The 20,393-nt window shown below is 56.4% G+C and overlaps 10 protein-coding genes across 10 annotated transcripts; 6 read left to right on the top strand and 4 right to left on the bottom strand.

The window, feature by feature from the left end:
* Positions 1 to 314: 314 nt before the first annotated feature.
* Positions 315 to 1,130, top strand: G6M90_00g001180 (uncharacterized protein; the record flags this gene model as incomplete). The annotated part of the gene is made up of 1 exon (XM_014687466.1): positions 315 to 1,130. The coding sequence occupies one exon, from the start codon at positions 315 to 317 to the stop codon at positions 1,128 to 1,130; it is 816 nt and encodes a 271-aa protein (XP_014542952.1).
* Positions 1,131 to 3,706: 2,576 nt separating this feature from the next.
* Positions 3,707 to 4,415, bottom strand: G6M90_00g001170 (uncharacterized protein; the record flags this gene model as incomplete). Its single annotated transcript, XM_014687467.1, has 2 exons — positions 3,707 to 4,278; positions 4,358 to 4,415. 2 exons carry the CDS (start codon positions 4,413 to 4,415, stop codon positions 3,707 to 3,709), a joined length of 630 nt encoding a protein of 209 aa, XP_014542953.1.
* Positions 4,416 to 4,751: 336 nt separating this feature from the next.
* On the top strand, positions 4,752 to 5,510 carry PR38A (Pre-mRNA-splicing factor 38A; the record flags this gene model as incomplete). The annotated part of the gene is made up of 1 exon (XM_014687468.1): positions 4,752 to 5,510. One exon carries the CDS (start codon positions 4,752 to 4,754, stop codon positions 5,508 to 5,510), a length of 759 nt encoding a protein of 252 aa, XP_014542954.1.
* Positions 5,511 to 5,992: 482 nt separating this feature from the next.
* Positions 5,993 to 7,634, bottom strand: GATA (Glutamyl-tRNA(Gln) amidotransferase subunit A; the record flags this gene model as incomplete). Its single annotated transcript, XM_014687469.1, has 2 exons — positions 5,993 to 7,386; positions 7,460 to 7,634. The coding sequence occupies 2 exons, from the start codon at positions 7,632 to 7,634 to the stop codon at positions 5,993 to 5,995; spliced, it is 1,569 nt and encodes a 522-aa protein (XP_014542955.1).
* Positions 7,635 to 8,106: 472 nt separating this feature from the next.
* On the top strand, positions 8,107 to 9,674 carry G6M90_00g001140 (uncharacterized protein; the record flags this gene model as incomplete). The annotated part of the gene is made up of 2 exons (XM_014687470.1): positions 8,107 to 8,348; positions 8,465 to 9,674. The coding sequence occupies 2 exons, from the start codon at positions 8,107 to 8,109 to the stop codon at positions 9,672 to 9,674; spliced, it is 1,452 nt and encodes a 483-aa protein (XP_014542956.1).
* Positions 9,675 to 9,935: 261 nt separating this feature from the next.
* On the bottom strand, positions 9,936 to 10,694 carry G6M90_00g001130 (uncharacterized protein; the record flags this gene model as incomplete). Its single annotated transcript, XM_014687471.1, has 1 exon — positions 9,936 to 10,694. The coding sequence occupies one exon, from the start codon at positions 10,692 to 10,694 to the stop codon at positions 9,936 to 9,938; it is 759 nt and encodes a 252-aa protein (XP_014542957.1).
* Positions 10,695 to 13,087: 2,393 nt separating this feature from the next.
* Positions 13,088 to 13,637, bottom strand: crp-6 (40S ribosomal protein eS27; the record flags this gene model as incomplete). The annotated part of the gene is made up of 3 exons (XM_014687472.1): positions 13,088 to 13,270; positions 13,379 to 13,441; positions 13,635 to 13,637. The coding sequence occupies 3 exons, from the start codon at positions 13,635 to 13,637 to the stop codon at positions 13,088 to 13,090; spliced, it is 249 nt and encodes an 82-aa protein (XP_014542958.1).
* A 527-nt stretch (positions 13,638 to 14,164) lies between these two features.
* PLP2 (Phosducin-like protein 2) lies at positions 14,165 to 15,008 on the top strand (the record flags this gene model as incomplete). The annotated part of the gene is made up of 2 exons (XM_014687473.1): positions 14,165 to 14,229; positions 14,291 to 15,008. 2 exons carry the CDS (start codon positions 14,165 to 14,167, stop codon positions 15,006 to 15,008), a joined length of 783 nt encoding a protein of 260 aa, XP_014542959.1.
* Positions 15,009 to 15,571: 563 nt separating this feature from the next.
* Positions 15,572 to 16,996, top strand: G6M90_00g001100 (uncharacterized protein; the record flags this gene model as incomplete). Its single annotated transcript, XM_014687474.1, has 1 exon — positions 15,572 to 16,996. The coding sequence occupies one exon, from the start codon at positions 15,572 to 15,574 to the stop codon at positions 16,994 to 16,996; it is 1,425 nt and encodes a 474-aa protein (XP_014542960.1).
* A 1,539-nt stretch (positions 16,997 to 18,535) lies between these two features.
* Positions 18,536 to 19,936, top strand: IVY1 (the record flags this gene model as incomplete). The annotated part of the gene is made up of 1 exon (XM_014687475.1): positions 18,536 to 19,936. The coding sequence occupies one exon, from the start codon at positions 18,536 to 18,538 to the stop codon at positions 19,934 to 19,936; it is 1,401 nt and encodes a 466-aa protein (XP_014542961.1).
* Between the last annotated feature and the right edge of the window lie 457 nt (positions 19,937 to 20,393).

Raw genomic sequence — 20,393 nt, 5'->3', positions numbered from 1 at the left:
ACCGGCCGCATCGTGCCATCCCTCCTCTGCCAGGACCAGGCGTCATACATACATGTTGACATTGATGGTCCGGAGCAACGCCCAGCCCGGACGTTGGCACGCAAACATAAACATATCTTATACATATACTTGGACCTACGTCTCACCACGTCTGCTCAGACGAGCCATCTGATCATCTCCCCGTCGGCTGTGCCAGCAATACCCCGACGGAAATCAACCACCAGACTATTGACGTGTATACTTGACTCTACAAGCACACACAACCTCGCAACACCGACGACATCATTCTACCACACACCCCCGACTGGCCCAACATGCACGTCCTCGGCAACATCGGCCACAGCTTCAGCCAGCGGCGAAAGACACACAAGCCCAAGGACCTGCACATCCGCAAGGTCTCCTTCTCCGGCAGCTCGCTGTCCTCGTCGCCGTCCACATCCTCCACATGCTCCACGTCGTCGGCCTCGACGGCACGCGCGCTCTCGTCAGCCAGAACGCCCACGACGGGCAGCACATCGCCGGGCTTCGGCCCCCTCAGCGCGCACCCAACCTTCCACCCGCCGCCGCGGCTGCACGACCGGCCGCTCATCAGCCCCGAGCGGTGCGCCCACGCGCCGGCCTCGACCTTTTTCGACGACTCTACCGACGACGAGGACTTTGACGGCGGCGACTACACCGTCGTCGGCAAGGCACAGGCACTGCACTTCTCGCACACCACCGAGACGACGCTGCTGCCGCCCTCGCCGCCCCCGGAGCACGACGATGCTCCCGTCTTCGGTGACGCCCAGGACTACTTTACGCTGCAGCTGGCCTCGCGGCGGCCGCCTATGCCGCGCTCGCGCTGGTCCGACTCGACCATCCAGACGCTGGACCTGGACCTGGACCGGGACCTCTCGTCGGTGGACGACCTCGACCTCGACGAGACGCCGGGCTCCGACGCCCCCGTGCCGCTGGACGTGCCCAACTTTAGCCACAAGCGCAGCGTGTCCACGCCCAAGAGGCCGCCTATGCGGTCGCTCGATAGCCTCGAGGACCTGATGAAGCGGAGTGGCTGGAAGCGGCGCGGCGTGGTGTTTAACGAGACTGAGGGAGAGGGAGAGGGCGAGGCCGAGACGGTGGCCGACTTGTAACTAGTGCATGCGCTGGCTGCATGACCTTTTTCTTCTTTGTCTTTTCATCCGCCTATCATTTGGATGTTTGACTATGCGAGCATGGCTGCGTTTTCTTTGGGTTTTTAGCATGGCGCTCTGGAAGGGATACCACGGGTGGGGGCTTATAACTTGGTTTTACTTTTATTTTTATCCTTGGTTATATATTTCTAATGCCGCCCTTTGGGCATATACCACTCTTATGAATCTGGCTTTGACTTTTGTGATGTGATGGTGATGATGCTTGCTACACTTGCTACACTTGCTTGACTTGTTTATAAATGTGTCTAGTTGGTGACGTTTATTGTCATGGTACTGATGAGTCATGACACTATGCTACACTTGGTTGTCTCCATTGCCTTTCTTTTGTGTTTGTATCAATGAACTGCGTCCGCTGTGCTTACTTGTGCATGTGCGTCATGTTCTATTTTTCATCGTGACATGCTGTCTGTCTGTTCCATCGCCTCACACCCATGAATGACTGGCATCAATGATCCTACACCTTGTCTTGGTGAGCGTGTCCGTCACTGGTGCCTCCATTTTATACCATGTATCCATATGACCATATCTGTACTACCGAGTACACTTACCGCACTGCTGCCTCTTACCCACACCCACGGACGATTCCAGCATTTGCCGACTTGGCCCTTCTTCACGGTCCCTGACTCAACGCCATCCCGGGGCCCCGGCATCGAGAAAACGAAACGCTCGGGCACTCATTTTTTTTCTCTCTCTCTAATTGTTTTACGTCTTGGCAGCGCGCCCTGCTAGCTCCAGGCCCACCAATGATTCCTCACGCATCCTCGCCCCGGACATGAATCAGACAAGACAGGCCTCTTCTCGCAACTTGCTACATCCCGGCCGCCATGGCCGTTTTCAGACTCTTCCCCCCCTGTATGGAATCCAATGCCGAACATTCCTCAAATTACCCATGATGAATTCGTTTGGCAAGAAAAAAAACTTCAGTCTTGAAACCAAAAGTGTCCGTTCCCCCCGGTCAAAAACTTGGACACTTGACTCGTATTCCCCGACGGCACATGATTTCCGAGAATCTCTGCCTCGCGCCTGCGGCCCACCTTCCTTCGTACAATCTTTTCCGGCGCCCACGGCTCCCACGGCTCGCAATCGCTCTTGGCAGGGACGGCATGCACCAGACCAGCGTGTCCGGTCCATTCCACCACGTCACCTCCAGCTGGGCACTAGGCCGAGGCGGACCCTTGGAAATTGGCCCAGCGCCAATTTATCCGCGGGGCTACGGAAATGCCGGCTTCAGCAGGGTGCCGCTGCGTCGATGTCATCAATTCATAATTTTTTTTTTGTGGCCTTGGCTTAAAACGTCCCGGCGCCACGATTGGATTCCAGACCGCCGGGACGGGACCGGGATACACGGCCAGTTTCTGCAAAAGGCTGAGACGCAAGACGCCGATAGTCTGTCTCTCTCCCTCTCTCTTTTTTTTTTTTTTTTTTTTTGCGACGGGGCCATGTTTCCTAAAAAAAAACGTGGCAAGCTGTTTGGGGGCCAGACCTGGCGTGTGCTTGGCGGCGCGCAGGCCCCTGATTGGCCGGGCGGTGGGCAAGCGGCGCCCGTCGGCAGGGGCTGCTTCATCTGGACGCGTCCCGGCCGTAAGGCTGAGTCCCTCATTCTGTTTCCGTCTCGCTGGGCGCGTGCATGCAAGCAAGCAGGCGCTTTGTGTGGAGTTGAATTGGCCTTGTTGCAAGTGGCCTGATGGCAGCTGACTTGAGACCGTTGACGGGCTGCACACGTGGTCCAACTGGTATTTTGGGCTACCGAGAGCCGTGTTTTGCGAGAGTCGAGGCCGTGGTCCGTCCCGGACAAGGTTGGGGCTGTGGGCTGTGCTGGAATTTGCTCCATTATTGTTTTGTTTTATTTTCCTTGGTTTTATTTATACTCCGTATACCATGTTTCATTTTCGGGCAGAGAATGCATGCATAGCACGCGCGATACAACGTGCCGCACCTTTGCGGGAACGTCGCCTAGCAGTAGCAACTTGAGGAGATGGAGAGGCATCACCACCGCCATGAGACACACTTGGAAGTCTTAGAAGCGCACCTTGTGTAGCCGTCAGCTCCGAAGCCACGTCGCCTTTCTTCCGACGAGAGCCAGAATCGTAAGCGGACACCCATGGCGTCTCGTGCCAAGACAACACGGCTCGCCATCAACTCGTATTGTCTTGGCTGCAACTATGTATGTATACAAGTACATAGTTGCCAATTGACCGCCAGCCTCGCAGCCAGGGCGGAAAGCACTGCTGTGACGTGTCGAAGAAACTCCATGGTCTACGCCGTCCATTGACCGCATTACCTTGTACAACCTCCGTCACCGGCTCATAGTGGCTGTCAAGAGTCGGCTCTAGCCGGGTCAAGTATGTACACCAACTTGATGCCTTGTACGACAAAAGATGGACAGTAGCAAAGATGGTCATCATTCTTTACATTCTACAATACAAATCATACTCATTCCATTTACACATGACGGCGTACCCTGACAATCTGGTCAGCACACAGACGAAACCATCCTACCCCCAACACTCCCACCATCACCACAGCCGCCGCTGATAATACACCGGCTTATCCGCCTGCGCCAGCCTCTGAATCTCATCCTTAATGAGCTTCCTACGCTCCGCCCTCGTGACGGGAAGAGGATTCTTGGCCAGCGGATCAGGATGGTCCACCCCCCAGGCCTGCCCAGCAGCCCGCTCCTTGATCGTCTCCAGCATCGCCAACTGCTCCTCCGTCGCCTGCCTCTTCGTCCCCCCCACGCCCTGCGCCTCGCCGTCATGTTCTCGCTGCTCCGGCGCCAGTCTCACGTCATCCCCCTGCCTCTGCTTCTGCTTCTGCTTCCGCCTCGTCTTCGTCTTGCCCTTGGCCTCGTCCTCGCGGAGCTCATACTTCTTAGCTATGCGCGCCTTCTCGTCCTTGTCCGCCAGGCTCTCCCGCACCACCACCGTCCCGTCCTGCAGCCGCACCGTCTCCCGCGTAAAGTAGTCTGGCAGGTGCGCCTTGGGCGACGGCTTCGTGTGTCCCGGTCGAATGGCCACCCGGAGGTCCTGCAGCGTGCGCTGCTGGAGGGTGTAGCCGCTGAGGAAGAGGGCGAGCGTGAATAGGATAACTGCGTCCCCGTTAGAAATGCCAATTTCAACTCTGAGCCCTTGGAATGCGCGCCAGGGTGTCTGGAATTTTGCCCGTACCGACGATGATGGACACGAGGGCCGATACCTCGGACGAAGAGAGGAGCGCCTTGCGCATGTCGACTATCGACCCAGTTCAATCAATCGTATACTTGGAGAGTAGAAGTAAAATACCGGCGATCGGTTCTTTTTTTTTCTTTCCCTTCAACTCTTCTTCTGTTCATGTGCGAAGCGTAGTTTTGCCAGCCGGCATGTCGCCTCCCAAGGTGTTAATGCACCTTCACTCCGCCGTTGGCACGGCAACTATCTTATCGCACCAATCCGTGTGTTAACCACCCCCCCCCCCCCCCCGCCCTTCTGCAGAAACCCCCAAAACCCACCACCAGTCTTCAACCACGATCCGCCTCGTCGCACACTTGCACAACTCTGCCAAAAGCCGCCCTCACGCGCCGCCATGCCTCAAAGCGACACGGTCCAGGCCGACGCGCGCCGGTTCCTCGACGAGCGCGGGTCGACGGCGGCCCTGGCCCCCAACGGCCTCAACCCGGCGACCATAATGGAAAAGGCCGTCAAGGACCGCATCGTCGAGTCCTACTTCTACAAGGAGCAGTGCTTCGCCCTCAACGAGGCCGACATCGTCGACCGCGTCGTCGAGCACGTCCGCTTCGTGGGCGGCACGCACGGCGACGCCCAGAAGCCCAGCCCCTTCCTGTGCCTGGCCTTCAAGCTCCTCGAGCTGGGGCCCTCCGAGGCCGTGGTGCGCGAGTACCTGTCCTACGGCGGCGAGCACTTCAAGTACCTGCGCGCCCTGGCCTGCTTCTACTACCGCCTGACGCGGAGGGCGGCCGACGTGCACCGCGCGCTGGAGCCCTTCCTCGGGGACCGGCGCAAGCTGCGCACGCGGGGGAGGCGCGGCGCGGCGCTGACCTACGTGGACGAGTTTGTTGATGGTCTGCTGACCCGCGAGAGGGTCTGCGCGACGAGCTTGTGGAAGATGCCGCCGCGGGAGGTGCTCGAGGACCTGGACGAGCTGGAGCCCAGGGTTAGTCCGCTGGGCGACTTGGAGGATATTCTGGACGAGGAGGACGAGGGCGAGGGCGAGGGCGAGGAGGGGCCACGGGATGAGGACGCTGAGGAGGGCGAGGTTGGAGGCGATATGGATGTGGACAGGGAGGAAGGGGGGTTGAGTAGGTCTGGGTCGAGGTCGCCTTGAGCTCATGTTGATGGGGGATTGTACAAACAAGACGGATGCGACAGTCTTCCTGTAGCCGTGTGAACGGTCTTGCCAAGTCGGGTTTTCAAAGCAGTCATGGTGTGCCCGACTACCGCGATGGCGAGGTTCTCTTCGCGACCAAGGCGATGACGTATCACTACAGAGAAAACGGCATCTTGCTGGCTGCTAGACGGCTCACATGGGCGCTCACAGGGTCAATCAGTGTCAAGACTGGGGATATATTGCGCAGATGCGCAACGCCGGGATACAACAAAACGCAGATGGCCTGTTCTTAGCCAACTAGAAGGGATAGTGGGAGGCAGCCACTCTGCCTTTGGTCCGTGGTGCGCGTTTGATGTTTTCTGCTGACCTGCGTTGGCAGCGCACCATGATACCCTTGTGTATTAATATACTGAACTGCAAATGCTTGGACGCCAACTCATTCTGCCATCCGTGATGCAAAACAAAAAAAAGACAACCATCTATGCCGCCAGCGCCTTTAATCTCTCCGCCATGGCCAACACCCGCTTATCATCCCAATACTGCCCAATCAACTGGAGTCCCAACGGCAACCGGCCCTCCCCGAGCCTCCCCGACGGCACGCTGACGGCAGGTAGGCCAGCCAGACTCGCGGGCACGGTGAAGACATCCCCCATGTACGCCTCCAAACTGCTCTTTGTAAGCACGTCATTCAGCGTCGGTGCGAATGACGTCGCAGTCGGCGACAGCAGGAAGTCTACCTGCGGAGGACCCTGCTTGTCCTGCAGAGCCGTCTCGGCATCCATGTCGCTGAGGTCAAACTGCGCCGCTTCATGGAGCGGGTTGTCCCGTTTGAACACCTTGTCAAAGTCCTGCCGGATCAGCCGGCGGACCTTTTGCGCCTGGACAAAGTAATTGTCCATTGCTTCAGAGCTGAGGCTGTAGGTGCCCAGCAAGATGCGACGCCTGACCTCGGGGCCGAAGCCGGCTCCCCGTGTTTCCGAGTACAACGTGTCGCCCCCGGCGTCTCCGTGCTCCCCTCGCGCGCCGTATCGAACGCCGTCGTACTTGGCGAGGTTGGAGGATGCCTCGGCGGGGGCAAGGACGTAGTACACGCATAATGCTTCCTTGGTTGACGGCAGAGACACCGGCACGATGTTCACGCCGGCCGACTCCAGCGCTGTGGCAGCTTCCACCCAAGCCTGTCGCACAAGGGGGTCCAGCTCGGCAACGTTGTATTCCAGGGGAATGCCAACAGTGAGCTTGGACATGTCTTCCAGAAGCGGCGGGCATGCTTTGGCGCATCGTCGCCTCGAGGCTGGAGATAATGACGTCGGGTCGTTGGGGTCGTGCTCCTCGTCCAGCTTGGTTTCCACTAGAAGATGGAGAATTGGCTTCACCTCTCTGGCCAGCATTCCCACAGTGTCCAGTGAGTTGGCGTAGGGAAACACGCCGTAGCGCGAAATCATGCCGTAGCTCGGGCGGTAGCCTACAGCTCCCGTGTACGACGCAGGCAGACGGATTGAACCGCCCGTATCGGTTCCCAGGGCGATATCCGCTTCCCCAAGCATGACAGCAACGGCACTGCCCCCAGAGCTGCCCCCCGCAGAGATTGGCTCATCCGCAGAAAGGTGGTTGCTCACGGCGCCATGCATGGAGTTTGTCGCGTGGGAGCCCATGCCGAACTCGTCCATGTTAGTCTTTCCCACGACGATGCCGCCCCGCGCACGCAGCTGAGTGACGATTGTAGCTTCGTAAGGTGATTTGTGGCCGCGGAGGATGCGAGAGGCGCATTGTGTCGGGAACTCGGCCGTTGCAATGTTGTCCTTGACGGCGAGCCTGAAGGGCTTCGCAGAAGGGAGCAGCTGCGGCGGAGGAGAGGCTGGGTGTATTCTTTCTGTTATATTGACGGGTCAAATTAGCACTGGACACGAGCATATGACGGGTCTCCATGCTGTTCAAGCACATACCACTGTCCACAAAGTGATTGCAGCTTGTGCTCTGGGAGCGACACTGCGGCATGGACTGCCATGATGGATCGAGGCACGCAGCGGGGGCAGCTCTGCGGGAGCGCAGAGGCGTCCTTGGTGCTCGTACGTGTATGTGCGGATGAAGAGCCGAGCAGCGCACGCAAGCTGGCCTCATGATTGGATTCGCAAGACCATCAATATGGTGACGGTTGGGAAGACTGCCTGAAACCAATCACTGAGTGTCGGGGTCCAAAAAGTCGAGCTCTATGTACGGAGTAGCTGTTCGGCGGTTTACTCACATGCAACGTCGATTCTTGGCGTGCGGCTAGTCAGCTAGCGGTTGGTACGGGCGGGAAATCAGGCGCTGGCCGAGCAGTATTTGACCAGCCCCAGGCAGCCAGTCGGTCCACAGGTCCAATGTCCAGGGACCTGCATCAACTAAGGTCGGGACCACAGTTGACAGCTTCAACCATGTGCAGTTGACATTTTTTAACGACATCACCGACACTCAACCTCGACTCCGCCAACTTTTGCGCCAACACAACCCCCGCCACCATCTCTACCTTGTATTCTTTTTCTATGCAGTCAATAAGCAGCTCACCGTCATAGCCCCCATATCAAAGGGTGCTGCATTGCCCCGCGGCAGCATGTCCTCCAAACGCGAGCTGTCGGATGTCGACGAAGGGGAAGTCTCTGAGCCCGACCCCAAACGGGCAAAGAAACAAACCGGCGCCATGCCCCGACACCAACACCAAAACTCGTCCATAGATCCAACATGGGGGCAAAAATATGTCTTTTCAAGTCTACAAGATGCGACAACCATCCCCTACGGCGAGGAGTCGGACTTTGAGGACGACGCTGATGCCATGGCCTATCTCTTGTCTGTCAGGTATGCTCATAAACGACCCTACATATCCTATGCTTGTCTATCGGAAACGTGTGTTTGCTGAATGTGTTTTTTGTATTCTAATCATTTAGATGATGCTGATACGGTGAGTATTACAGAAAAGAGGCGTACGATATTCCGCATTTGCTCGTCGCGCCAAAAGTTCAAATTGGACCTCAGTTCCCACCCGAGCTACAACAAGACGATCAAGGCCACGTCGATCGAACCATATATACTACCGGGGCAGTCGATGATCCCAGAGGATACTACGACGACGGAGCGTACATTGCAATGCCACAACACGACGACGAAGACGAGAAAGCTGGCCAAGCGGCCCACAGCTGTGGCGATGATGAAAGAGAGCTTCACGAAGCATACTTCTCCTCGGTAATGGCCCGATATACCCATCTTCACCAGCTTCTACACACAACTCCACCCCCGGACGCCGCCAAGAGACTATCCTCGACAAAAGAGACCTTCGCCGCACCATTTGGCCGCGATTCCACCACCAACAAAACATGGGCAAATATCATGCGCAACACTGACCCTCACCCGCTGCAGCTGGCGCTCATGTCCAAAGAAACCGTAATCCGCATCCTACGCGTACTTATAGGTGGCACATTCTTACGAAGGGGTCACACTCTATCTGAACGAACGAGCCAGTGGCTCTGGGGGCTGCTTGCACGACTACCAGATCGAGGGGAACTCAACCACACCGAGATAGGCTGGGTGCGGGACCTTGGTAGGCGCGCAGTCCTCCTCAGCAGGAGTTTGGCCGAGATGGCAGCACTGCGGGATGAACTCGCAGACGGAGGGCTGGGCGTGAACGAGGGCGTTGATGCGAGTAGTAGCGATGAGGATGTGGTGGGAACTGATGACGACGATGCAGAGGGCGTAGACAGCCCGGGTGAGAACGACAGCCCCGCGGAAGACTCGAACCAGGAAAGCGTCGCCAGGGACGAGGCAGATAAAGGGGATCCAGGGGCAGACTCGACTCTCGAAGGCAATGCGACGGGCAGGAGAGACGAAGACGAAGAGGGTGAGATCCAGGAGTCTGAGACCGGGGACGTAGCCATGGACTTGGGCTCGGACTCGGACAGCGACCAGGGCGGCGCCGTCGATGAAAGTCTCGAAGCTGCCAAACGTGAGTTACTGTCACGCCTGGGTGCGTCGGGGGCAGAGCAGGAACTTGATACCCAGGAAGACGACGCTACGCTGCGACTACGCATGAACATGCGCGCGACGCTGAACATGATATTGACTGTTGCGGGGGAATTCTACGGACAGCGGGATTTGCTCGAGTTTCGGGAGCCGTTTGTAGGTATGTAGCTTGATGTGTCAGGCTTTCTATGCCAAGTATGCCTTTAGCCACCGTGGCAAAGTCTCGATAGTCGAGACGTGTAATGTAAAAATACATGCAAATTCGGCATGATGGCCCAACTGGGCATTTTCTGCCATCCCGTTAAATGCGCCCTAAACTCCTGTACTTGAATACAAAGCCGCAGCTGCCTCCTACAAGATGCAATACAACTTGGTAGTTGTGCTCGTGACAGGGAAAGGAAACCAAAGGAGAAAAAAATTCTCGACTGTTCAGGACAAGTCCATGTCGCGCGTGTCGCCAAAAACGAGAAAATCAGCCTCCCCAAAGTCCCCGTCCACTGCCGCATTCTCCTGACCGACGTGCTTGAGCGACGGGCGCTTCTTCACACGGGTCCTCGGGACGGCCATGACTCTCGAGTCCCCCCACTGCGACGGCGCAAAGCTCCGCGGGCTGACTTGGTCGTCCCAGCCCTTGGACGGCAGCGCCAGCAGGGTCGGGCAGTCTGCCCGCTCGTCGTCGCTGTAGCATCGCTTCCGCGACGACAGCTCGGGGGCGTTGCTGTCCACGCTCTCTTGCGACATGGTCAGCTCCGGCACGTCGTCGGCCTCGGGCACGGAGGAGTCGGAGTCGGAGTCGGAGTAGTCGCTGGCGAACGCGGGCTGCGAATCGAGGCCGCCGACCTTGTTGATGCCGCAGAAGGGGAGGAGTTCTTTGGACGCGGCCCGCAGCGTGGTCTGCGTCGCGGGCCGGGAGGCTGGTGCTGTCGGGACGGTGTTGTCCGTCCACAGCTTGAACGCGCTTGTGCCGCTGGTCTTGTATCCCTCAGGGACGGACTTGCGCACGCGCATGCCCACGTTGAGCAGGTTGGCCTGGACGCTGCTTGGGAGCAGAGGCTGGCGGGGGGGTTGCGGCTGCGGTTCGCCGGCTGCGTCGCCGGGTGCCCTGCTTGCGAAGAAGGATGTGATTTGGCGCTGCGAAGGGTCTACTGAAGAGCCTGCGAATTGCCGCTTGGTTCGTGGAGTCGACATGGTGATGGGATAGGTCGGAGGGGGGGCCGTTTAGCGAAATGAGAGTCTTTATAGTATGGCGAGAGGGCGAGCCAAGGGGCTTCTTGCGACAGGAGCAGGTCACGAGTTTCGTAACGGATGATGCGATCTGACTCCGGGTGGCGGAGATTTTTTTTCAGTCCCCCCTTGTGGGTTGAAATGCTTTGTATTGCTGTTTGTCTCGGCAGTGTGTTTCAGTGAAGATGCCAAAGCGGTTTGTTGCCGGGTCCACAGCAAAGTACGTAGTAAAACGAATGGCACAGGGGGTTTTATTAATGGGCAAAAGGGAAGAAAGCGCGGTAGAGTGGAGAGTTTTGTCAATGACTTGCAGCTCGCGTAACAAAGAAGACAGGGGAGGGATCGGACTAAGCGAGCTGTGGGCGATTGACAAAGGCCAATTGCTGAAGAGGTTGGTGTTGAAGATGGCAATGGAGTGTAGGAGGTTGGTGAGACCATATCTGACCTGACCTTGGCGTGAGTGCTCTGTGGCAGAATATTTACCCGATAAGTATATACTAACATACCCATAGTATGTTACAGTATGGAGCGCAATAGCCAGGCACCTGCCGCTCACTACAGTAAAATTGCCCTTGAAACGACCCCTGTTGGTCCGAGCGAAAGTGGAGACTGCAGCGCGTGGCAGTCGCGACCATTTCGTGCAATGTGGCTCTCTCTGCCCAATTGGCTTCGTGCGGGGGAATTGATGTGATGGGATTGGTCGAGTTCAATTGGCGCATTCATCATGTGCAGGGTAGCCGGGATAAGAAGGGTCATCTTCCGTAGAATGGAGGAAATTTCGGCCTGGGTGGCAAGCGCTGTTTGTAGTGTTTTTTTGCATTGGACCTCTTCTGTAGAACATTACAGGCATGGTGATTTGTTGGTTTGATGCGCGTCTCGATGAGCTGACTCTGCCTATTCCCCTGATGTAACCCATATTCGCGGCCTATCAGCCGGTAAAACACACGTGGCATGACACAACCCTTCGACAAGAGCAACAGCTATGAAGTACAACATTCGCACACAGACCAACACTTCTGGGATAGAATGTGTCGGCCACTATTAGACCGAGAGCTTCGGCCGTATGAACCCATGCCTATTCCATCTATAATTATAACCCCGGGGTTATTGTCTCCCAAACACCGTGAGCTCCACACATGCCAAACAACATAGGAGGTACCATGAAGTTAGAAAGGCCCGAAGCATGTTTTGCCTGAGCACATCTGGTTAGCAAGAGATGTGTAAGCGTAGCCAAGTCCGATGCCGGGCAGGCACGTGTAGCTGTTGCTGCTCAACAGAACAAGCTTGACTAAAAGCTTAAAATATCTGTAGTAGGTGTTACTGCCTGTATTAAACCAGTCAAACTATGAACTCCATGAAGAACCAATATCCATGGCACCCGTGTTGAACATGTCCCGTAATTTGAAGACAAAAGCGCCCGGCGCCTCCCTTTTTTTTGGGCTGTCCGCCTGTTTTCTTGACTCAGAAGACACACGAGACGGTAAACGAGAGTCTAACCAAAGAAGGTGCTACAGGGCGTGAAACGAAAACGGCCTCATCCTTACAGGAACCTAGGTAGCTTCTCTGGAATTTCTCCCGAGATCCTCATACATCTGCCATGTCGTCTTATCACAAGGGTTAGAGTGCCTTGGGCAGGGAAATTTCCCAGTTCGGGTTTTACAAACACTGGTGTGGCTTAAATATGCCGACGACGTCCCTGTCCAAGGTCATGACTATTCCAAGGTCTGTTCCGCTGGGCTTTCACATGGGAGAACCATTCATAGGATAGTCACGAGCTTTCGGTGTGACTCACCTCATCAGTCACGAGACACAGAATTCTTCTGTCTACAAACAACATTCACATGGATCACAGCATGGCAAGAATTCGTGGAAACCATTTGAATTTTCGCAAGCACAGTGCCTAACCTCCACCATCCAGAGCACTCGGGTATGAAGCGATCCTCAAACCAGCGGTTCCACGTCCTCATATCCAGTTGGACATCCAGACCACCCTGGACACTCGTGGAAAGCCCTTCTCCAGCTATCCACCCCCAATGCAGTGCTTTTTGATTCCTGGTTCAAAGACGACTCTTTGGTACAAGGCGCGCGTAACGGAAAAAAACGTGATGAATGACATGCCATGCAAGATATCCGGAGACCCCAAACGCCCCTGTTCGTGGGTGGTTTCCATCTTCTATCTGCAAAGAAAAGAGAGTTGTTGATTATTTTGTTCGCACAGGTGAGAGAGGACAGTTTCGTCTATGCGCCCCATTGTCGAGAGTTGGTTTGCTTTTGTTTTGCAGATCCGAGATGTGATCACCATGAATGAACCGTAAGAGTCATGAGTACCCAAGGAAAGAAAACCGCCAGCGAGCAGTTTACTTTCTTCGGAAAGAGCAGCCCTCGGTTAATCTGGCCTTGCCACCAGTGGGCTGGCACAGAACGGTGGTGCATCCCTGGCAGATGACGACAGTCTGGGCGTGTGAGAAGACGGTCGTGATGGTGAAGCAGCCGGGGCACTTGACGTCCATGAAGAAAGATCGGGGCGCGGGCACCAGGGTCTGGAAAAAATAGCTTGTTAGAATCCAGGTTCGTAGCTGGTGATTGTGCATAGCGTCGTCATGATGGGGATTGGGATGGTGCTTTAATATATTTTTTTCTCATCGTACCTTGAGCTTGTGCTTCTTGGCCTCGGCGGCCGGCGAAGGGTTCAGAAGATCAACAGCGAGAACCTGCATCAATCCCCGTTAGCCTACTTGCTTTCCATCAAATTTCATCTGTGCTAGACCAAGTCCTGGACATCCGCCGACAGCACTTCCCCCTGTCGGTGATGAGGATTTGTCCAACAACCGTGTTCTTTCGCCACCCTTCTCGAGGCGTATTTCCATCGACTCCCGGTCGTGGGGGGAAGAATTCGCCGCTCACCATCTTGACTGATTGTTTCGAATGAGATTTGCCGTCGGGGTCTTGCGAGGTTCGGGATACTTGACGAAATCTGGCGGCAGATTTGAGGCTCGCAAGATGCGTGAGAGGTGTTAAGCGAGGAAAAGTTCGGTGGACTTGAGGGGGAGAATCTCGGTTGCCTCTAGCTCAGAAATTGCTCCAAAACGGATTAGCGTGATAGGGTTTTCTGGCCCAGTACCACGTGACGAAAATTTTAGGTGCTCTGATTGGCGTAAGCTGGGCACGTCGTAAAATTGCAACGAAGGGCCCACAGGACCTGGGATTTTATGCAGCCTGGATAGTTCCTTTGTGCAAGTTATGCCATTACTGGCTGAGAGCTGTGGGGCGGCCTGTCTTTGAGGCTTGCCGTTTCCAGGAAGCTCGTCGTCATTCTACACCAGGCTGCCGCAAAAAAGGGCCTCGAGGCGTTACCGTCTCTTCTGCTACCAATGTCTCAGTAAAGAACCGTTGAATATTTACTTGGTTCTCGACCTCCGTGGCCCAGCAACATAATGGCGGCCCCTGGTGATCAACGGATCGCTGTTCCTATTGACGATCCCAACGCAGACACAGAGTGGTAATTACTCAGTACCCCGCGGTGGTAATGGCCCTCATAGCAGAGCTCTGACCACATTTAGGAACGACATCCTGCGAAAACATGGAGTCATTCCCGAAAAGCCACCAAGTCCTACTCCCATGATCGAGGAGGCTATTCTCCAAGGGAGAAGACTGGCGCATGAGAATCGGCTCGAGGGTAAAGATCTCGACGAGCTGGACGAGCTAGAGGATTTCGAAGACGATGAATTTCTGGACCAATATCGCCAAAAACGAATGGCAGAGCTCAACAACCTGCAAAAAAAGTCCATCCACGGCAGCGTGTATCCAATATCGAAGCCAGATTACCAGCGCGAAGTTACAGAGGCATCCCAGAAGGGGCCTGTATTCGTCAATTTGACGTCGGGTACAGGGACCAATGTGGAATCGCGAGTTCTGTCAGAGCTCTGGAGACAGGCTGCCAACGAATATGGAGACGTCAAGTTTTGTGAAATCAGAGCAAACCAAGCGATTGAGAACTACCCAGACCGGAATTGCCCCACGATTCTGGTCTACAACAACGGGGAAATTGTTAAGCAGGTAGTAACACTAGTGACCCTTGGAGGTGTCCGAACGAATATGCGCCATATAGATAATCTTCTTGTGGAAGTCGGCGCGGTTTCAGAGTCGGATATGCGCATTATAAAGAGACGGCAAGCTGCCGAGGATGCAGAGGAAGAACGACTTGCCGGCAAGAGCATAAAGACTGGCACGGCGGGCCGATCAAGAAACAATGATGAAGATGACGACGACTGGGACTAAAAGATAGGGATGCTAGGAAATACCAATCTCATGCATGATACGAGGCCAAATTCCATTCGTGCACAGAGAGTTCTGACGAAATTCGAGCCACCTAGGCCAAGGCGCCTAGAACCAGACTTGTAAATCTTCAACATGGCCTGGTGTCGGGGTTTAAGAATTGACAGAGCGCGAAACGTATCGTACGGAATAGAGTGATGAGACAATAAGAAACCAATCAACCATGGGGTGTCCGCATACAGATAGGCAACTTGTCCCTTCTTTTGTCAACGTTTATGTTAGTTGCATTAGATGGGCGCCCCACCGCCTGTCTTGGGACTGCACGCGACTTTCAGGATACAGAGGCGGGGGCCTCGGCAAAGTGGGTCCACGGAGTCAAGCAGATTGGACCCCGTTATCTGATGCCGAGCTCCGAAGTCTGTTCATGACCGCGTTCCTGGCGCGTCTCCAGCCATTGAGGTCACGACCACGTTCTCCATTTCTTCATACCTTCCATTGAACTGTCTTCCCCCCAGCCGCTTTGACTATAGTGTTTCTTGCTTCAATTACTGCACTGCCCGTTATCAATGGCAGAAGAGCCGACTCTCCCCTGCCTCCCCGCAGTCTCGTGGGATGAGGGCTCTCAAAGCTTCAGCAACAATCCCCGAAAGCGTGTCCGGCACCCACGCTCGGGGGGTCTTTACAACTCCAGCGACCCGGCTGTTTTCTCCAGCGACGACGACCCTGGCCTAGACAACTATGTGGAAGGCCGCAAGAAGAAGCGATATGTAGGCTCGTGGTTTCAACAACGGCCCACCTCGTCCGACTCGACCTTTAGTGAGCATATGATTCTGCCCAAGCCAAAGCGCAAGTTGGCACGCCAGTTTGACAGCGGTGTCTACCTGGGGAGCGATGGCACCGAGGGGGATGACCTGGCCTCTGAGGTCTTGGAGATGCCTCTGCGATCCAAGCTGCCTCAATTAAGTGAGCGACCGCAGCCGCTGATTCCTGCCGTGTCCAGAGCGGAGCTGCTGGCCAGGGAAAAGATACAGTCTTGTCTCGAGCAAGGAAATGAAACTATTGACCTCTGGTCCATGGGATTGGAGGACATCTCAAGGGAGACATTGACCCCCCTCGAGAACTTTTCGTGCATTCCCGTGGTGGCCAAGGATGTTGCGTTTGAGCAAAAGGAGCCAGAACTCGAGATTTATCTGGCCATGAACCGGCTGCGGAGTATCCCGGGCACCTTGTTTGATCTTCAGCACCTCACGATTCTAAGCCTGCGAGGCAACAAGTTGACCGAGATTCCGCCGGCGATAGCAAAGCTGCCGAATCTACAACAGCTCAATGTTTCCCAGAACCGCCTCCGCTCCCTCCCAGCCGAGCTTCTAGACCTCTTTAGCAAGAACTTGGCAGACCTGGTCCTGCATCCGAACCCATTCTTCGAACCCGAGGGCCAATTACACGCCGAGGGAGACGAATCTCTCGAGCTGCCGGAGCAGCCCCTGCTAACACGGCATCTCGGCCGGTCACCTCTTCAGATTTCCGACTCCATGGGACAAATCTTGTCGGGATTCAAGTTCCCGTCTTACGAGGAATCAAACAGACTGGCCGTGGCATCGGGAAATCAGCTCGACACCGGCACAACAACCAGTCTCGGCCAACCCATTAAGGCAGGCTGTGTGCCGTCACTGGTGGAGATTGCCCTCCGCAGCTGCTATTCCACCTCGCAGCTGTCCGAGCTTCAGCACTTCATCCCCGAGGGCTTGTCCCACCTCCGCGAGCTGCTGGAGAGAGCAACGAGGCAAAAGGACATGGGTGGCGTTGCGTGCTCCCACTGCCGCAGGTTGATTGTCGTGCCGCCTCTCGAGTGGGTAGAGTGGCGCGAGATTAGCACGCGGGAGGTCTACGGGAACACGGTGTCAGTGCGGCCTTTGAGTTTGGCTGAGGACGAGCGGGCGGTTCCGTTTCTGCACAGGGCTTGCTCGTGGAAGTGCGGGCCAGGTGCTTGACGGGAGGGTGGTCTGAAGCATAGCGATTTGTGTTTGAAGCGAGCATCTAGAGTATTGTAAAGTTTTTAATTTTTTTTTTCTTACTTGATCCAAATTATTGTGCATGCAGCCTGCACGTATGACACCAGTAACATGACATGTTGATTATACTTGCGCCCAAAAAAACGGGAATAAACCACGGAATACGGTACAAGTACACACGTTTTAATACGTCTGGTTCAACACTAACATGATTCGTGATTTATCGCGGCACGCCATTCAAGGTCATCTTGTCATGGCCTCAGCTATTAATTACGTGCAAGTAAAATATAATTCCTGATCGTGACTTGCTTTAAAAACCATAAATAATACCACATAGTATATATTATCAAGGTCTACGCTCGTCGGCGTTCCACGAGTCCTTGCCTTGCCGTCTCCCATCACCACCTCCCGCCCATCCTTGAGCATTGTATAATTACAAGTGAACAAGTTAACGCGGCGAACCAACGAAATCACTCGCCAGTCCTTGCCGCTGTAGAGCTCCTCAAAGCACCGTAACCTGTCACTTACTAACATGGGCTCAAGCAGTCAAATTGAACCCAAACTTGACAAACCCGCTGTAAAGAACTTGACCCAACAATGGCCAAAGGTTTGACCCGACGGGTCATGGCGCGTGTCCGCCGGGTCGTGGCCCGAGCCCGAGCCCGAGGCCCTGGCCGTGGAGCCAAAACGGCACGTCAATATCAGTGACACATTCACAACAAACCCTTGCCTTGACTCGACGGCACACAGCTCACTCACTTGACGATACAGGCTCCGGATCGGTTCCGTAACGACTCCGCCTCAACTACTACTATGCCGGGTTATAGCCCAGAGCATACCACCGAAGGGGTTGATACGGCCATGACAGAGAGCATCTACATGCAATTGAAGGGATCTGCGCGAGGGGCATCCGCAGCGGTCGCGGACCCTGGGGCAGTTTATAGAGTTTTTATGATTATGGACATGGTACTGGAGGCTATCGCGTGCGACTAGACATTAACGCATCACCCCGTTTTTAATCGTGCATACGGGGTAGTAATACTGCGTGCTTCTATCAAATGAAGCAAGACGCGGAATAAGATGGGAAGAGGCATCTAAACAATGTCTTGGGCTAGAGTGAGACCTCACGGAACAATGCACAATCGGGATCAATTGATGCACGTGGAATGTGTAGGTGCCCTGTCTGCCCTGTCCCACACCCAGCACATGCAGGGAGCCGTCATGTGGCGCTTGCATCTGGACCTTCGGGACCCGCAGGCACCTGTCAACATGAACGTGACATGCAAGCACTTTTAATCTTCGTCGTTGGACAACATTGAACCTATACCGAGAGCTCATCTGCTCACCTCGAACTCTCAACCCTCAACCCCCATCCTCGATCCCATGTCCTCGCAGGGGGGGCCGTTGTCCACAGTCGACCCGCTCTCCATCCCGCAACCTCGACCGCACCCACGTCCGACGCCTTGCTGAAACCTCCACCACCAACTCAACGCCGCGAGGCACACGACGCAACCGGCGATGCCCTCCCCCAACCCCTCGCGTCCGCCCTCGCCGACGCCGTCCCAGCTCCCCCCCGTGCCCGGCTCGCCCGTCTACTCCATCGCATCGACGGCCAACCCGCTCTCCAGCTTCAACCTCCCGCTCCCGCCCGCGCCGCGGCCCTCGCACGCCGTCCTCACCAAGCAAGACCTCGAATCCTCCCACCTCGCCTACGCGGACCTCGTCGCCTCGGCCAAGTCGTACCGCCTCGCCCTCGCGACCCTCTCCACGGCCGCCTCGTCCTTTGCCGCGGCCCTCGAATCCTGCGCCCGCCTCAAGGAGTCGCGCGCCGAGCCCATCGGCCACCACGCCGCCGGCGCCGCCATGACGGCCAGCTTCACCACCGCCAAGGGCGCCTGCACCGCCGACACGCTCCTCTCCGCCTCGGGCGTGCACCACCTCATCGCCAACCACCACCAGATCCTGTCCGAGACCGTCTACCGCTCCTTCGAGGTGCCCCTCCTGCACGACCTGGACAAGTGGCAGACCGTCATCGACGACGAGGAGGAGACGTACCAGGCCCGCATCAAGGCCCAGAGCAGAGAGGTCAAGCGCCTGGAGAAGGAGGGCCTGAAGCTGCACCGCCAGCGCCGCCGCGACGTCGCCCGCTTCCGCGCCCACCTGGTCGACCTCACGCGCAAGCTGGACGGCCTGACCACCCTGCACGCCGACCACGCCCGCGCCCTGCTCCGCGAGAGCCAGGACACGAGCGCCCGCATCGTCGACGCGAGCTGCAGCCTGGTCCGCGCCGAGGTCGACATCTTCGAGAGCCTGGCGCGCAAGGGCTGGACCGGCGGCGGCCTCGACGACCTGCTCGACAAGGGCGTCGACCTCTTCGCCGCCGAGGACGCGGGCGGCCACGCCGCCGCCCCGGGGGCCGCAGACGCCTCCGCCACCCTCTTCTCCATCCTGCCGCCCAGGAGCATCCTGGCCGACTCGGCGTCCGACGCCGCCGCGCGCCCGGCCCACGGGAGGGGCGACAGCCTGCTGATGGAGTCGGAGCGGTACCAGTCCCTCGCGGCGCTGGCCACGGAGCAGAGCCAGAGGCACAACGGCGTCGGGGCCGGCGCCGGAGACGCGGACAGCGTGTTTTCCGCCGATTTTAACCGACCGCGCGGCGCGAGGCCCTTCTCGCCGCAGCCGATACGCCGGGTCCCCGCCGACGTGACGTTTGAGTCGCTCGGCGCCGTGGAGGAGCCGCCCGCGGACGCGCCCAGGGACGGCGAGCATGAGCGGCAGCCCGACGAGCAGAGGGGCGAGCACGACGACGACGACGCGACCAGGGGACGCACGAGGTCGAGTTCAGACTTGACAAGGGAGAGGCACCCCAGCCAAGAGGAGGAGGAGGAGACTGCGGCAGACACGTGGGAGGATTCGTGAGCGTTTTTTTTCCTTTATGGGTTTCCGGGCTGTACGACTACCATTACAAATTGTTTCACTTCACTTCACTTGCCCATCACCGAGCGGTATTGGTCTTGCATGTAGCGGCATGGTTAGCCTGACAGGAAGAGGGACACCGGGCCGTAATTGACAACAATGGAGATGCAGCAGTTGCGCCCAAGTCCCCGGCAGGATGGATGGATACGTGGTTCCGACGGTGCGCGGCGTTTTGCAAAGGTGGACTTTATTCGCTTGTCCTAGAAATACAAGTCGCTGGTATAGCATTTTATGAGCAACTTTATTGCCCCCTCCCCCATGATAGATTGGTCCTGCGCCATCAACGCCGACAATGATGCAATTGAATACCGCCAACTCTGGCGGCCTTTTCGTAAAAAAAAAAAAGAAACTCGTAAACGCAGTTGCCGCCTGATGCAAAGCTATTTACTGCCACGGCTGA

This window comes from Metarhizium brunneum, chromosome 1 (genome assembly GCF_013426205.1).
Source record: "Metarhizium brunneum chromosome 1, complete sequence".
Classification (NCBI taxonomy): domain Eukaryota; kingdom Fungi; phylum Ascomycota; class Sordariomycetes; order Hypocreales; family Clavicipitaceae; genus Metarhizium; species Metarhizium brunneum.
Note: the sequence above shows the minus strand (reverse complement) of the source record. Positions and strands in the feature narration are given on the sequence as shown.